General features: G+C 35.3%; 1 protein-coding gene across 2 annotated transcripts in view; it reads left to right on the forward strand.

Moving 5' to 3' along the window:
- NCAPD3 (non-SMC condensin II complex subunit D3) overlaps window positions 1–18,538 on the forward strand; it is a 97,052-nt gene that overhangs the window by 75,248 nt on the left and 3,266 nt on the right. Inside the window, exons 25-32 of one of the 2 annotated variants that reach the window (XM_031960862.1) lie at window positions 4,967–5,104; window positions 5,411–5,544; window positions 5,807–6,006; window positions 7,970–8,080; window positions 9,686–9,868; window positions 13,194–13,348; window positions 13,653–13,813; window positions 14,498–14,575. In XM_031960862.1, coding sequence (XP_031816722.1) covers window positions 4,967–5,104; window positions 5,411–5,544; window positions 5,807–6,006; window positions 7,970–8,080; window positions 9,686–9,868; window positions 13,194–13,348; window positions 13,653–13,813; window positions 14,498–14,575 — 1,160 coding nt within the window. Of the gene's footprint in view, window positions 1–4,966; window positions 5,105–5,410; window positions 5,545–5,806; window positions 6,007–7,969; window positions 8,081–9,685; window positions 9,869–13,190; window positions 13,349–13,652; window positions 13,814–14,497; window positions 14,576–18,538 lie in introns of both variants that reach the window. The other variant, XM_031960861.1, reaches the window with a different exon arrangement.

Consider the following 18,538-nt stretch of genomic DNA (forward strand, 5'->3'; position numbering starts at 1 on the left):
ATTTTTTCCTAGCTGTTCACCCTTGCTTGGAATGCTCTTCCTCCTCATCTCTATTACCAGCTTCTTTGGCTTCCTTCAAGTCCTAGCTAAAATCATCTTCTGCAGGAAACATTTCACAATCCCTCTTAATTCTAGTTAATTATTTTGTAATTATTCTATTTTTAGTTGTTTATACGTTGTTTCCCCATTTATTATTATGAGCTGTTTGAGATTAGGGGCTGTTTGTTTTTCTTTGTATGCTCAGTGCTTAGTGCAGTACCTGGTACATAGGCACTTAATAAATATTTATTGAGTGATTTATTATGAATTTCCTATTTTTGGATAACTAGGAGGTAGACCATTTTAGTTATGTAGCACTCTCCTACTATTAAATAAATTATACCTCTAATACAAGAACAGGTCTTTTATAGCTCTTGGCATGTCTAACATCATCCCAAACATAATTAGAGGTACTTAATAATATTTTCTAATAATGAACTGAGGGATAAAAAAATTTTAAGTGACAAATACAAATTCCCTGACTTTTTTTTTAATGCTGGACAGGTCATTTGCAATTCTGTTATGGAGGAGAAGGATTATGATACTGAAGGAAACTTGGGGAGTAGGAGGTAGGAGAAAGTTTAAAAAAAAAAGTCAGAAAATATCCTTTTCCCCTTTCCTTACCATCCTATTTCTCCTTCTAACATACTCTCCATCTTCAAGTTCAGCCTCCCACATTCTGAGATTCTATTCAAAATTTAGTTTAACTGAAACCATGATTTTTTTTTTATCTCTTAAAGCAGTCAGACTCTGAAAATCAATATGTTCTTTTCCTAGCCTAATTTTTTAATTTCTCTAAAATATATTCAAAGTAGGAGACAGTTAGATGGCTCAGTGAATAGAACACTGAATCTGAAGTTAGGAAGATCTGCGTTCAAATTTGGCCTCAGGCATTTACTAGCTGGGTGAGTCTGGGCGAGTCATTCAACCTCTGTTTGCCTTAATCCATTGGAGAAGGAAATAGCAAATCACTCCAGTGTCTTTGTCAAGGGAATAGTTTGGTCCATGAGATCATAAAAATTGTACGACAATGTTCAAGGTCTTCTGTAAAGTCATTTGTTCATAACGTTTCAAAGTGAGGTAACAGTCAACAATGGCAAATGGATGAATTTATTTTGAAACCAGATTGTCTTCATCAGGTTCTGGGAATATATTTTTGCCCTCATGTGAAGTTGCCCTTTAGCATTGTGTTCAATGCCGAGATAGTTTCCTTTGAATCCACTAGGTGGTGCCATTGCATATAGTCATAGTTCCTAAAGGAACAAATTGCCAATTTCCGGGGGATAATTTAGCAGATCTTTGCTTTTTAGTCTGGTTTACAGAATATGGTCTGGGAGAAAGTCTGAACTCAAGTTAGATTTTGCTGCCTTTTAGTAAATCTGAAAATGAAAATGATGTAGAGATATTACAAATCTAGTTTTATTATCTTCAGCAGAATGATACTTTTTGTTTAAATTTAACTATATCTGTTTTCTATAAGATAGCTGAATCCTCCAGGGTTCTTATTTATTCTTCTGCTTTAATTAATTGTTTTGCTAAACCATTGAGTCTTATTATAGAACTATTGACACTGAATAATCTAGTCACCTACAAAACAAAAAGATCATTTTGAAAAACTTCAGCTGAAAAAGATAATATAGTTAATCAGTAATCTGCCCCAACCAAGTTTGTTAAAGTATCTTTAGCAGGAATAAAGTTTTGAAAGTTTAGTCTAGTTTAGAACTTGAGCCTTTAAAAAAACAACTTGTACAATGACAGAGATCAAAATTGAAGGCACACACCATCTGTAGCTCCTAGAAACTCATCTTGAGATGCTTACTGACTCAGTTTTCACTTTAGGCCTTAATTTTCTGTATAAAGCTAGCTTTTTAACAATTAATGTTGGTTATATTTATCTTGATGACTAAATGAACTACTCACTAGGAGATAGATTTGCAAGTTGATAGCTTCCTGTTGCCTACTTAATCTTTTGACTTTGCATGTAAATAGTTGAACATTTGACATTCCAAGCAGAACCCCAAGTAGGGGACTTGCTAAAAGGAATACCTTCTACATGAAGCCCTTCCTTTTTCCCCTCAACCCCCAACTCTCAGGGCTCTCCCCTCAAGAAATTTACCTTGTATTTACTTCGTATGCATTTATATACATTTACTTATGGACTTGTTGTCTCCTAATGGAATGTAAATCCTTTGAGGGCAGAGGCTGTTTGATTTCTGTCTTTGTATACCCAACAATGAAATGAAAGACCTGGTGGACACTTCATAAATGCTTGTCAATTGATGCCATACAGAGCTGGTTAAGAACAATATAGCTTATCTATGAATTTACTGGCTAGCTATCATTACAGCAAACCAGTGTTTCATATAGGCCTTTATTACATTTTTTCCCTAGGTATTTTCCTTCATTTCAATAGGATTACAATCTTGCCCGAGCTCCCCAAACAGTTGCTTCCTGTTTCTTAGATGAATAGTGAGTTCTTAGTTAACTATACAAATTATTCTGGTTTTTTTTTTTTTTCATCTGGTCAGACTTCCAGTGTGTTTTTGAGCCATATCTCCATACTATTGATTATGTATACAAAGAATGTAAAATAATTGTAGTATTAGTCTTAAGGAAAAAATTAGGAAGTTTAAATTTGCAGGAAAATTCCAGTGCATTCCAAAGCCAAATATAATTTATTTTTGGATTGACCTTGTCTTTGTTCCCCCTTCATTGAATTAGCATCGACAGTTGAGAATATAAAACTATTTTAATTCTTTGTAAAAAATTCATTTATACTTCTAAAATGGAAGTTATATATTAATTCAGACATGGTGGATGGACTAAAGTCAATATCTTGACTTTATGCAAGTGAAATTTTCTGTTTTGACATATACTAGTAGATGGAAAAGGCTCCCAGGATATTGCTTTTATGCTGGGGCTTAGGTGTAGCAACTACCCTACAAATCCAGTGCCTGCATCAAAGAATGCAATATACTCCGTGAGCAAAGCAAAATTGCTGTAGCTCTAAAGAAAGATGGGATGCGCAAATTTAGTGACATCTCTATTCCAAATTTTCAAACAGACGATTTTTGCCTATGGCAAAGTTTTCCAAGCTTGTATTGGTCTGATCAGCTGTGGTCAGATACACTGTACTTTGACCTTGATATAGTAATGCCATTTGAAGGACAACACTAAATGCAATAGTGTCAAACTCAAATAGAAATAGGAACCACAAATCTGTACATAAAGATTCCTGAAAATTACCTATTAACTTAGTTTTAAAATATATTACCTAACTTTTTATTATAATTTTATTTATTTTGTTAAACATTTCCCAATTACCTTTTGGTCTGGTTGGGTTCACACTTGGGAATGCTGTGGTCTGTGGGTTATATACTGGACAGTTTTCTTCTAGAGGGTATATTCTCAAAGATGTTTATCCAAAATATCAGCTGATTATATTTAATAGCAGAGTGGAACATGAGATATAGAGTCTAAAAATACATGCACAGATAGCAATGATATTCTTATCACTTTCAGCTTTTGTAACCATAAATTGAAATAGGTTTTCCATAGAAGTTTGACCTCACTACCAATAAGGAGAGATAAAGGAGGAAAGGACTATAACTTTTCTTTTCTTTTTTAATTAAGTAATTAATTACAAGCATTGTTTTTTATTTTAATTCTGAGTTACAAACTCTATCCCTCCCTTCCCCCACCCATTCTTTTCTTTTAATTTTGTGAGGAGGCCCAATATATGCAATGCATCTTTGAGATGATCACTGATCCTACTGGCCCAAATTCAGTTTGCTTGTAATTAGAGCATTTTGGGGGGAAAGAATACTGAGAATGAAGAACTAATATAGCTAATCTGTAGTATTTCAGAGATTCTTGGCTTTTTAAAAAAATTACTTTTTTGATTCATATTATTATAGACATTAAGCTCAAAATAGAAGGAAATGGCCCAAGTTTTCTGACTCAGCTCATCATTATAATTGTAACACCTATAATGACAAGCAACTTTTGCTTATCGAAGTGGGTTTTTGTTGTTGTTGTTGTTGTTAACTATGGCTGAATAATAAGACCATTAGAAATTTGGAAGGAAACTTGGTGGGGAAAAGTCTTCACTCTGACCTTGATTTCCAAAAAAGAAAGTTGTTGAGAGACAGACAAAATGAGCTAAATTTGTATCTTCCTTTTGATCTGAAGCAGCAAAGCATCCTTAGAGACAGACAGGATACAACATGTACCAGACAGGGCTTTAAACTCCCTCAACCACCACCTCCTCTCTGGTCAGACAGGCTAGCCTTGCTGAAACCACAAGGCACCTATAGGGAGGACTCAAGCCAATCTGGCCACCTCCTCTCTCAGACAGGCCCTAGTGGAGAGAGCCCATAACTCCAGTCCCCAGTACATCCCTCAAACCAATAGCCCTGCTATCAGCTCAAATTTTGAATAGAAGCAGCTCTTGTGGAAATATGGCTTGGCCAAGGCAGCTGCAACTGCTGAGGACCAGAAAAGTCCTCACAGCCAAATGGTTCAGTATTAGAAAATGGACAAAATGATTCTATCAATGGAGATCCTAAGTACCATGGAGCCCTTTTGTCTGATTTGCACTTGAAATCTCCTATATGTGCTCCCCAGATGAGAATGACTCCTTGGGAGCAGGGACCACCAAGCCTTTCTATTTCAATCCCAGATTTAGCACAGTGCATTGCCAACATCAAGTGCTCAATAAATGCTTTTTTATTTATATATTCATTACTTTGAATACAACACTACTTCACTTGATAGAGTTCAACATTGTCTAGTATTTATTGGGGGAAAGTATAACTATTTTTTACAATCCTAGTCTCTCTATGCCTTGGCAGGCAGTGATATGTCTTAAGTGGCTATCTTCAAGTAGTAAATGGATCCTTTCCGTTTGGTTCCCCTCTCTTTGCAGTTTTGGAGAATTCTGCCTGGTTCATCTCCTGCTGAAGAGGAACCCTGTCATGTTCTTCCAGCATTTCATTGAGTGTATTTTCCACTTCAATAGTTATGAAAAGCATGAGAAATACAACAAATTTCCCCAGTCAGAGAGGTCAGTAAGTCCAGTGTTACCATTTTCTCAAATTATAGGAATTGGGTTATATGTCACAATTTCAGGTGTTTCCTCTGAAGTGATTGATTAGACTTAAACTATGCCCTTTTTTAATATTTAAATTTATTGAGATGGTGAAGGTAAGAATATACTTTGATACCATATTTCTGAGGGAAATATCTGTATTGGTATCCCAATAGTGTATTTGTGTTTTTAATTTATAGGGTTTAAATTGGACTTAAATATTGTAATAAAGATCTGTTTTTATGTGCACATATATCCATTGAAGTTCTATTTTTATTATAGAGAAAAACAGCTCTTTTCATTGAAGGGAAAGAATAACAAAGAAAAACGCATGTGGATCTACAAATTTCTACTAGAGCACTTCACAGATGAGCAGAGATTCAACATCACTTCAAAAATCAGCCTGAATATTTTGGGTATGCCTGACATTTTTGAAACAGAATGCATATTTAAAAATAAAAAGCTGTGCTGATAGTAGACTCCGCAGGTTTGTAGCAAATACGAGCTTCCTGCTGCAAGACAACCCTTGCTTTTTTATTTTTCTTCCTAGAACATCCAATATTCCCCATGTTGCTCCTTCTGACCTGCCCAAATGGGCCTTCCTAGGGCTATTGCATTACCTTCTTCGTGTGATTTTAAAGTATTTCTAGAAATCTGATCTTTTGTACTCTCTCCCAGCTTGCTTTGTGGATGGCGTCCTACCCCTGGATATGGAAGCCAATGAACTGCTTTCAGATACATTTGAAGTTCTAAGTTCAAAGGAGATTAAACTATTGGCAATGAGATCCAAAGCAGATAAAGACCTCCAGATAGAAGATGATGAACTGGCCATGGCTAATGTAGTCATGCAGGAAGCACAAAAAAAGTTAATTTCACAAGTGAGTATACCATATCCTCTCTTGAAATACATAACCATATGAGTGCATGTTGCATATAATTTTAAAAACAGTAAAAGCTCTCTCTTGCCAAATTACTTATTTTCTGTGTCCCTTGCCCATCTTATTAAAACGGAGTCCAAATCCATCCTATTTCCTAGATACTGAAGGCTCTTTTAGAATTGATGATAAACATACAGGGGAGATGAAGTGACTTTAGGATAGAACTTAACAAAAATTCTCAGAAAACTGGAGCTCTGTAGGACCTTACATATTTTCTCATTCAGCCTCCTCATTTTATAACTATAACTCAAGAATTTAGGTGCCTTGTAAAGAGTCACATACAGGAATACTTCAGACAGGTTGTGAGTTTGGTACCAGACCGTCGCAATAAAGGGAATCACATGAATTTTTTGACTTCCAATTACATTTACATACACTATACTGTTGTCTGTTAAGTGTATAATAGTATTGTGTCTAAAAACGATGTATATATTTTAATTTGAAAAAAATACTTTATTGCTTTAAAAAAAAAAAAACTAACCATCATCTATCTGAGCCTTTAGCAAGTCATCATCTTTTTAGTGGTGAAGGGTCTTGCCTCGATGTTGATAGCTGCTGACTGATTCACTGGGAAGTGGGGTGGGAGGCGGGGAGGAAAGTGTTTGCTGCATGTTGAGGTGGCTATGATAATTTCTTAAGATAAAACAGCAATGAAGCTTGCCACATCTATTGATTCTTCCTTTTAGGAAACATTTCTATGTAGCATGTGATGTTGTTTGCTAACATTTTGTACAGTAGAATTTTTTTCAAAATTGGGATTAGTTTTTTCAAAGCTTGTTGCTGCTTTATCAACCAAATTTACATAATATTCTTCAATATTGTTGTATCTTAGGAAAGAGAGAGGCCCAAGGAGGGGAAGGGAGACGGAGAAACATCCTCTCCATGGAACAGTTAGAACATACAACATTTAGTGATTAAGTTCACCATCTTATATGGGTATGGTTTGTGGTACCCTATACTAATTATAATAGTAATATCAAAGATCAGTGATTCCAAATCACCACAACAGATGTAATAGTGAATGAAAAAATTTGATATATTTCAAGAAATTTCAAAATGTGAAATAGAGACTTGATTTGAACAAAATATTGTTGGAAAAATGGCACAAATAGACTTTCTCTATGCAGGGTTGCCACATACCTTCAGTTTGTGAAAAACACAGTATCTGTGAAGCACAATAGAGTGAAGTGCAGTGAAATGAAGTATGTTTATAGTAAGTTAGTGACAGACTTGGGATTGGATAACTCAGGTCTCTAGACTTTTTAGTTCAGTGCTCCTCTCAACTATATTATCCTGACTCAGGAATATCTTGAAATTAAAGAGTAAAAATCATAATTGTATTGAATGCTTTCTCAGTATAACTATAATTAATTCTAATAGTTTACATATTAAAAAATTGAGGTTAGTGACCAATCTTAATTATGTACTATCAATAAATATAAAATTATGTATTTATTGTTTGCAGTAAACCCAGCCCTCTGCTAGGTGCTTTGGAAAAACACAAAGGACTTTCAAATGCTAGAGCCCGACCATGAAGAGTTTACATTTAGAACACTTTTGCCACTAGCAAATGAAATGTCTCTTTAGCTTCCTGACATGGAACTCATTATAGTTTCGTTTCATAGAAAAGAAATTTGAATAAGTACGCTGTACAACCAAGAACTGAGATGCAAGGTTTCTTTCTGAAATGCTGTAGGGCTTTTTGGAAGTCATTTTACCTTTTTCTAATAAAGTTTGCTTATTTAAAAGGACAATACTCATTTTATTTCTGCTTCATATCCTTGTTTTAAGTTTGTGAGATAAGAAAAAAAAATTGACAACATTAAGAACTGTGGGAAAAGGTTCTGACATTTGAAAGTTTATAATTTAGGATGTGTAAAACATAGTTATTCTTTGTCTACAGGTTCAGAAGAGGAATTTCATAGAAAATGTTATTCCAATTATCACTTCCCTAAAGTCAATGCTAGAACAGAATAAAATCCCAGCCTTGAGAGACCTCATGAACTATCTCAGAGTAAGTAAAACCTTTAGATTTTTCCATTAATGCAAGACTGTCTTACTTGGGAACCCCTGGTAGTTTTTTATGGCATACACATGGGCTCTTAATATGTTTTAGAGTGTTGTGAGTAAGGCAGACTATTTTGTTTTGAAAGTAAAATTACCTAGCCTGGCCATTTGCTGTTTCAGCTCAGACACTGCTACTGACTGCTTTGAAGTTGAACTTTTTTCTCTTCTACACAATTGAGTTTTTGGAAAGCTAAATCTCCTTCTTCATTTAATATGTCTTAAAGTGCTGATTCAGGTCAGATTTGTGTGTATCTCAGCTGTTGGTATAAAGCCCAAGAGGTTTAGCAAAAATCATATAGTAAAACAAAGAATCAAGAATATCAAAGGAAATTTTAAAAAAAGAAAGAAAGAAAAAGTGAGAAGGATGGAAGCCTAATATCCTCAGATCTTATATTGAACTACAAAAGAGGAATTATTGAAATTATTTTGTCTATTTAAAAAAAATAGAAAAGCTTGTCAGTGGAGAAGATTAAGTATCCAAGACCTCGAAGATAAACCTAAAGATTCAAAGTATTGGAATCAGGACTCATAATTGGGAAAATTGTAAAGCAATCTGACAGAAATGAAGTTTAGACCAATATCTCCTATCACATATAAACATAAAGTCCCAATGGACATATGATTTAGATATTAAAAAATCACATCATAAAACAAACTATAGAGCATCAAGGAAGAGATTATCTTTCCAATTTTTGCGTAAAGGAAGAGTTCATTCCCAAGCAAGCGTTACAAAAAATAAAATGGACAATTTTGATCGTATAAAATGGAAAAGTTTTTGCATAAACAAAATTAGTAGCAGCTAAAATTTGAAGGAAAAAATTTGTACCAAATGTTTCTGATAAGGGTCTGATATCCAAGATCTCAAAGAAACTGATGAAAACATAAGAACAAGAGCCAATCTCCAAATGATAAATGATCAAGATATATGAACAAGAATTTTTCAAAAGAAGAAATTCAGCTATCAAAAACCATTTCAAAAAATCCTCCAATTTATTATTAGAAAAATGCAAACTAAAACTATTCTGAGCTTCTACCTGCAAAGGATATATGTTGAGAATTGAGCTTCCTTGGTCATTTCTTCCCTCAGAGAATAACAAAGACAAATATTTAGGTAAGGGCCAGTTTAAATGTTCTAAAAATTGTTCTTAAGTGATAAATACCATTTTGTCATAGACTCACATTGGGTTATATGATCAAGATAAGATAGAAAGAGTATTGGATCTGGTATCAAGAGGCTAGGATATAGGTTCAGAATCTGGTTCTGCCATTTATTGTCTCTCTGATCTTAGCTATCCTCATCACTTAATTTCTCTGGATTTTAGTTACTTTATATATGTTAGAGGAGGGGTTTGGACAGTATGACTTCTGAAGCACTTTTTAGCATTATGTCTATGAAATTACAATCCTAATACATGTTGCTTAATGGCATTTTATTGATTAACCTATACTTTCAGCAGAATAAATCTTGTCATTGGTTTTATAAGTAATTGAGAGAGCTTGTTTACTTCAGTTAAAAAAAAAAATCAAAGAATATTCTTTGGGTCTATTCCAGGAAGTAATGCAAGACTATCGAGATGAAATCAAAGATTTTTTTGCAGTTGACAAACAGCTGGCTTCAGAACTTGAGTATGACATGAAGAAATATGAAGAACAGCTGGCAAAGGAGCAAGAACTGGCAGAACAAAGAAACACAGAAAGAATGGCTGATATCTCGGGCACCTTAGTAGTAGCACAGGTAATTTCAAGGATTCCAAATAAGACCCTGAAGAAGATAACTGTGATTCCTAGATCCTGAATCAGAAGTTTATTGAATGAACATTTCTTGGGTGTTTTCTGGCTACCATTTGGGTTGTCATAACATAAGTTTCTGCATACAATAAGAAGTTAAAGTACCTTGATTTCTGAAAATGGTTTTCTTTCAAGCTGAAGAGTGAGATGCAGTAAGGAGCTGTTGAAAACTCTTGAGGGATGGGAGGGAGAAGAAGAGGTAAGGAATTAACATTACTAGATCTCTATTTTGGTAACTGTGTTGATGATTGATTTGAGAGGGGAGAGATTGAATGCCAGAAAGCTACCAATTAACTTAATAAGGCCTAGCTTAGGCTCATTTCTTTGTGATGAGAGAGAAGGGGACTGTTTGGAGGTCAAATTGATAAGATTTAGCAGCTGAGGAAGAGGGAAGTATTGAGAACATCTCTGAAGATGAGAACTTGGGTGACTGAAAGGATTGGGTTGCTTAAAAAATAAGGATGTTTGGGGGTGAGAGGGACAGTGAGGTTCTGTTTGGGGTGCCTACACCCCAGCCAAGGAGAGATCAAAGCTCAGAGGAAAGGCGATTGCCGCATATATAGATCTGAAGACCATCTTCATGTAGATGATAATTGAATCTATGGAAACTTATAAGAGAGAGTAGGGAAAGGAAAAAGAAGAGGGCTCATGGTATAAGCTTATAGATTACTGACGTTAAGAATCAAGGAGACCTAAATTCCAATCTCAATTTTGACATTTTCTAGCTTTGTGACCACACAAGATGGAAGATGGTTTTCCCAATTTTTTTCTCCTTTCCCCCTTCCCCCAGTGCATCCCTTTTTCTCACCCCTCTATTTTTAAGTTGAAATTATAATCAATTCACACTTATGCCCTCTATAAAGTCTCCTTCTAACTGCCCCAGTGATTATAAAGTTTTTATGAATTACATATAGCATCTTCCCATATAGAAATGTAAACAGTTCAACTGTATTAAGTCCCTTTTGATCTCTCCTGTATACCTTTTTAATGTTTCTCTTGAATCTTGTGTTTAAATTTCAGGTTTTCTATTCAGCTCTGGTCTTTCATCAAGAATGCTTGAGTCTTCAATTTCATTAAATGTCCAGTTTTCCTCTAAAAGATTATACTTATTTTAGCTAGGTAGTTATTCATAGTTTCTAGTTTCTTTGCCTTCTGGATTATTCTAAGACTACTTTCCATTTCTTTAATATGGTAGCTAGCTATTAACTCTTGTATGATTCTAAATATTATTTATTTCCATGTTATTTCAATGATTTCTTTCTGGCTGCTTGAAGTATTTTCTCTTCAATCTGGCAACTCTCGGATTTGTCTATGATATTCCTTGGAGTTTTCATATTGGCATTTCTTTCCAGAGATAACTGGTAGGTTTTTTTTAGTTTTTATTTTATTCTTTAGTTCTGAGGTATCAGGGCAGTTTTATACTATCTTGATTTCTCCCTCCCCTCCCCCCCCTTTTTTTTATCATGGCTTTCCAGTAATTCTCAGATTATACCTCTTCAGTCTGTTTTCAAGATCATTTATTTTTTCTAGCAAGGTATTTTACATTTTTTCCCCCATTCTTTTCTTGATTTCTCATTGAGTCTTGATTGATTCCAATTTTTAAGTAATTTATCATGTCAGTAAGGTTTTGTACCTCTTTTTCCATTTGGCCAATTCTGCTTTTTTTAAAGTCACTTCATCAATTAAGTTTTGTACTTCTTTTACCATTTAGTCAATTCTGGTTGTAAGGTATTATTTTCTTCAGTATTTTGCAGGGAAAGCTTTTATAAACTTGTGTATTCTCTTTTTTTGTAATTTTCTTGCATTACTCTCATTTCTTTTTCCAGATTTCTCTCTACCACTTTTATTTGATTTTTAAATTCTTTTCCCCCCCTCCTTTAAAAAAAAACAAAAACAAAAAACTTAATTTAGTCTTTCAGGAATTCATGTTTTGCTTGTGTTCAGTCTGCATTTTTCTTTGAGCCTTTGCTTATAGATATTTTTTCATGTCATTGTCTTCTCGGTTTATATCTTAAGTTGTCACTAAAGTAGCTTATTATACTTTTGAGTTTCTTTGGTTGTTTGCTAATTTTTTCAGCTTCTTTCTTTACTTTGAACTTTATGGTAAAGTTGGACTCTGCTCACCCGGGATGGAGGAAGAGTCACTGTACTAAGCTTCAAGGCTTTTTTCTGTCCTGCTCTTTTAATAGCTAATTCTGGGGGAGTCTATAAGTTTTTGTTATTTCTAAAGAGGGGTGATCTGAGTAGAGGAATGGGCACTGTCCTTTTGGTTTGTGCTCTGGCCCTTACCTAGGTAGGGGTCTTATTTTATTGCAACCATAAGTGCTAGTACTCTTTTATGGCTGGAACTGCAACCTGGAACTGGGTAATGAGCAATGGAATTACCAAACAGCATTGGTCCTGCACCCAGTGCCAGCACAGGATCTCTTATAGTTTTTCCTAACCAGTTGTCCATTACTGTGACCATCTGTGGGCAGTGAGCACTTCTGAAACTGCTGCTTCTGCCATTATCACTGCCTCCAAGGCCTGGTTTTGTGATAGGCCAGTTTTCTAGCCAGTTCCTACTTCAGTGCCGTAGACCTCTCCTGAGTGCCTAACAGTCTTAGGCTGGAAAATGTCTTGCCTTAACTTTGGTTGGTTGTGCCACTCCAGATTTTGATTTGACAGATTATTTTAAAGTTGTTTTGGGGAAATGTTGGGAGGTTTCTTCTGGAATCCTCCTTTCTTCTACATATTCACATGAACGGAGTTTAAAGAAAGCCAGGGGTTCTATGAATGGGAGAGTAAGAGTGACAACATTTCAGGCATGGGGAGCCAGTTAGTTGCAAAGGTCTAGAAACAGAGGTTATATGTAAAGAACAGCAAGTAGTAGGCCAGTGTGGCTAGACACAAGGTACATATACAAAGGTAGACAAAGGGGCTAGGTTATGAAGAGTCTTAACTAACACAAGTTCTATGTGGTTCTACATGCAATGAGTAACTAATGGAGCTTGGGGCGGGTGGGGTGAGTGGGGAAATGTTTAGACCTTCACTTAAAAAAAAAAAAGTCACCTTGGCAGTTAAGGGTGAATTGGAGAGAGGAGGCCTTTATTTCTGAGGCCTTCATTGGAAAGATTATTGGAGTACTTCAGGGAGGAGGCCATGAGGTCATAGGCATGAGAAAAAGAAAAAACTGCTCTAGAAAAAGAAATGAAAGCTCTAATAATTGTTTATATTGAATGAGAGAAATTAAGGATGTGATATAAAATAAACTCTCTCTATTCTTTTAGCAGCCCCCTCTGAATTTAGGAGCACCCACATCTCCTATTGGTCATGATCATCCTGGTGTGAGTCAGGCTACATCTTCTGGATTACCAAGTGGCCCTGTACCTACCTCATCTCCTACATCTGAAACTGGGTCACTGAAGTTGTTATCATTGAAAAACAGGTATAGAACTAACTTAGCTAACAGAGATAATTCAAAAGGGGGCAAATTCTCTCATCAGGTTATTCCCTGGATCTTGAAAATTCAGTTGCATTTTCATGCTTAGAGGATTGGCTGATCTTCACTGCCCATTGTCAGTGATGGATAATCACATCTGGTTTTCACTGATGTTTTGGGTTTTTCACTTTTTGATTTTTAGATGCATTATAGGAGTGATAATTTTAAAAGAAAAAAGGATAGTAATTAAGATCTGTTTTTTCTTTCTCTCTATAGTGAATCACTAGTTATGGTATGTTTTCTCACATAGGCGTATGTCCCTGAGTACCATTGCAATTCTAAATTCTGTCAGAAAAGCTGTGGAGTCCAAAAAGAGTCAAAGGAGTCAGAGCTTAGGAGGACTTTCTTTCCCCTCCCAGTCAGAAAGTACAAGCAGCAGCAAGCAAGGCACACCATCCAGTTGGGACAAAAGTGAGTGTGATTTTTCATAAAATTTTGAACAGAAATAGCTGTTATCAGTCTTGAAAATGGAAAATAAGAGTGGTTATATTAAATAAACAACTCCAGTTATCTTATGTCAATTATATCTTCCTAGGGTCTCTACATTTTTATTTATATAGTTTTTTATATCACTCAAGTTTATTCCTTTCTTCCTATGCCTTTTTCTTAGAAAACCATCCTTTATGACAAAGAATTTCAACAGAAATCAGCAAAACTAATTGCCAAGTCCAACATGATGTTCCATATCCATGATGTTCCATATCCATAATCCCCCATTTTTATAAAAAGAGCTCTTAGATATCAAGCTTGATCATTGTAATGCATATAGCATTTAGATCCATTTATTTTGTTGTCCTTTCCTTTTGCAGTGTTGTAATCATTGGTATGTTATTTTCCTGGATATATATAATTTACTTTGCATAAGGTTTTAACAAGTCTTCCAGACTTCCTTGCATTCTTCATTGTTATAATTTCTTACATTTCTTATATCCCTCTATATTCACATGCCCCCAGTTGTTTAGTTATTCTCTAGTTGATGGGCATCTACTTTGTTTTAGAATTTTATTAAAAAAAAAAACAAAAAACAAATATTTTGCAGGTAAACGGGACATTTTCTTTTCTTTGATTTTTCTCTTTCATCGATCTTTTTTTCAGAATCCTTTTATAGCCTGAATCACCATTCTGTTAAAGCCACTGTCTGTGCAACTGACCGGGCCATCAGCACCCCTGATCGTGAGTCATTCACTTGAATAAGTTAACACAACCTAACACTTTCCCAGTCATTAGGTCTTTTTAGTGGCAATTAGTCAATACTCAATTAACATTTATGAAGTGTTTACTTTACTTACTGAAGTATCAGGCACTATGCTAAACCCTAGAGATACAAAGAAAGGTTTAAAAAAAAAACAAACAGTTCCATCAGGTAGCTCACATTCTAATAGAGAACACACCACAACACACACACACACACACACACACACACACACACACACACACACGGTATATACAAAGTAAATTGGAGGTAATTTCAAAGGGAAGGTATTAGCATTTAAGGAGACTAGTAAATCCTTCTTGCAGAAGGCTGGAGTTTAACTGAGACTTAAAGGAAGCGAGATTGGGGAAATGACAGAAAGGAACATTGCAGGCATGGGGGACAGCCACTGAAAATGCCTGGCATCTGGAGATAAAGTATCTTGTGTGAAGAACAGCCAGGAGGCCAGAGTCACTGGTTTATAGAGGGTGGGGGGGAGAGTGTAAGGTATGAGAAGACTAGGAAGGTAGTCAGGGGCCAGGTTAGAACAGCTTTAAAAGCCAAGCTGAGAATTTTTTAATCCTAAAGAAGATAGGGAGCCAGTGGAATTTTAATTGAGTGGGAAGATCTCTTTGGCAAATGAGTCAAGAATGAATTGGGATAGGCAGAGATTGGCAGCAGGCAGATGTATCTGCAAAACTAGAGTACTCCTCCAGGCATGAGGGGAAGGGGGCGGGCCCTGCCCCAAGAGTGGTGCTGGTGTCAGAAGAGAGAAGGGCTCCTAGATGAGAGATGCTGTGAAGGTACAAGCAATGCTAGGAAAGGTGGCCAGAGGATCAGGAAGTGCAAGAAGTTAGAAGAAGTGAAAAAGGAAAAGATTGTCTAGTTAATTGTCCTTATTCTTACTAATGATGGAGCTGAGTCTCAGAGATATAACATAATTTCACTAAGGCCAGAGAGCTCTAGTTAATAGCAAAGCCAGAACTAGAATTTGGGTCTCTCCCATTCCAATATTCCTTCCACTATATATACACACCATGCTTTTCACTTTTTATCCCAAATTGGAGATGAATTAATACAGTTGAGATTAGCAAGAGTTCCCTTTTTTTTAAAACTTTATAAAGCTTTTGGAATCTTAACTTTGAGTTTAAATCACCATAGATTACAGATGTTCTTGCTGAAAATAAAAAGAATCAAAATTAGTTGAGGGCACATTGTAGAATAATAATAGAAATTTATATAGTAGTTTTAGGAATCACAAAATGCTTTACATGTTACTGTATTTTATCTTCAGAAATACCCTATGAGGTACATACTATCTTTATTGTATAGATGAAGAAACTGAGTATTGGAATAGGTTAACTGGCTTTCCTAGTTTCGCATAATTGGTAAATGTTGGAGGTAGAATTTGACCTCAAATCTGTCTTGAATCAGAATTTAGCTGTCTTCCATGCTCTCACAACTCTTAAAGAGGAAGAACACCACTTTCTGATTCCTAAGCATAAACCAAATTTGTCTTCTCTTTAGGAGAAAAGAGAAGGGTGTTTTGTTTGTTTTCTACTTTTGCAATAAAGCTGTATCAGGAGACCAGAATTCCTTCTGAAATAGGACTTGTATTGTCTATTGATGAATCACTAGCAAACTTAGAGGATTTTTATCCAACTTAAGACTGCAGCATAAGGAAGTCAAGAACCCTATTCTCTCATATTAGGAGACTATTAGCTGTGATGACAAATTTTCTAAGATTGAATTAGAAATCTAAAAAGCAGAATTAATAACATTAAATATTTTCAATGAAAATGGGCTTTTCTTTGAATAAAAGCTCAAGTTATCATTGAGGAAACCACAAAAATTTTGTTTGCAGAAATGTAAAAGCAAATGAAGTAAATTTCATCAGTAAGGCATTGATTGAGAAGCCTTGTTGGAAAAGAATGGAACAGAATAGAAGCCTATTATATACACTTGCTATTAAACAATTGGTAATCATATTGTAGGCTTGTAAAATGGAAGGTCAGTTTTCAGGCTTATTGGTGTGATCTTTGGAACTCTGTCAGCATTCTGTCTCTTAGTACATATATTCTTATTGAAGGTTATTTTCTTATGTGCCCCTCCATTCTAGTCATCAGCAAAGTGAGGTTAATAGAACTATTCCTGAATTAGGGGTAAGTATAGTAATAGTTTTAATTGCCAAATTGATGAGAACTGCAAGCATAATTTCACAACTCAAGTATATGTCCAAACCATTTATGCCCACTCTAATTATTTACATAGTAGCCTTTTTATTTGGTACTCCCATTCTTTCTTCATAATAACTGCTTTTCAGTACTGTGCTCAATAGATTCCCTGGTTTCCTCTTCTCTGCTTCTTAAATCCCATGGCTTTAAAAAATTAAAAAATATATATATATCCTGTGTGCAAAATCAGACATCTATTTAGAAAAGCCCTCCTTGATCTTCCCTTGAACTCATCCTTATAACAAAGAATAATTGCCAAGTAAAAACATCTGAGAGTCTAAACAACATTCTGCTCTCCTAGTTCTGCTTCATCACCAGGTGCTGCCAAGTAAGACAGCTGTTGGACTTTATATAGTTCAGAAGTTTTAAAGTCCCATTTGAAAGGGAGCCTTTTCACTCCCACTCATTTTCCAGCATTGGACAGGTCTCACTTAAATTCAGTCCATGAGCAAATGAAGACATCACCCTATTGATGTCATTAGTCTATTTTTTATATTAAAGTTTTTTTATTTTCAAAACATATGCATAGATAATTTTTCAGCAAACCTTGTGTTCATCACTGGTCTGTTTAGAGGACAAAGGGAAACAACAGCATCTCAGCCCTACTACTTAGTTCATTCCAATCCTCACAATAAAGATATGTAATCCAGGGTGTTACATTTAACAGGCACTGAGTTAAATGTTAAATTGAATATTTTCTTACCACTCAAAAGACTCAGCCAGTTGACTTTTTTTAAGCCTTAAATAATTTAAGGACAGGATTAGGCTAGGTCGAGCTAGGTGGACTAGAATTATCTATATTTTGGGAGTCCAAGACACTTCAGGCCAGAATCCACAACTCATACCTTGAGTTAGGTTACATCATGCATTCAGTCCTTTACTCTAGTAGTTCACAATGTCTCAGTTCAGAATGTAGGATAACCACACAGATACCCTGAAATTTTTTTATTCCTGGCTCTGATCCCACAGTTGGAAAACTCCAAAATATACTTCTCTATATTGAAGTCTCTTCAATTCATTCTTGATAATTCCTACGTATTTTCTTTTTAATGATGGCTTTTTATTTTTCAAAATACATGCAAAGATAGTTTTCAACATTCATCCTTACTCGTGTTCCAAATTTTTCTCCCTTCCCCCCATTCCCTCCCTCAGATAGCAAGTAATCCAGTATAAGTTAAATATGTACAATTCTTCTGTAATATTCCACATTTATCATGCTGCACAAGAAAAATGAGATCAAAAAGGGGGGAAAATGAGAGAGAAAAATTGCAAGCAAAGAACAATAAAGGTGAAGATACTATGTTGTGATCCACATTCAGTCCCTGTAGTCCTCTCCCTGGATGCACATGGTTCTCTCCATCACAACTCTTTTGGAACTGGCCTGAATCACCTCATTGTTGAGAAGAGCCACGTCCATCAGAATTGATCATTGTATAGTTTTGTTGTTGTCATATATAATGATCTTCTGGTTCTGCTCATTTCACTTAGCATCAGTTCCTCTCCAGTGGCCTCTCTGAAATCATCCTCCTGATCATTTCTTATAGAACAATAAATTCATCACATTCATATACCATAATTTACTCAGCCATTCTCCAACTGATGGGCATCCACTTCCTTACCACTGTAAAAAAAGGTTACAAACATTTTTGCACATGTGGAACCTGGATCAAAGGATATGTAGTTTTGTAGTTCTTGGAGCATTGTTCCAAA

This window comes from Sarcophilus harrisii, chromosome 3, assembly GCF_902635505.1.
Source record: "Sarcophilus harrisii chromosome 3, mSarHar1.11, whole genome shotgun sequence".
In the NCBI taxonomy this organism is placed as follows: domain Eukaryota; kingdom Metazoa; phylum Chordata; class Mammalia; order Dasyuromorphia; family Dasyuridae; genus Sarcophilus; species Sarcophilus harrisii.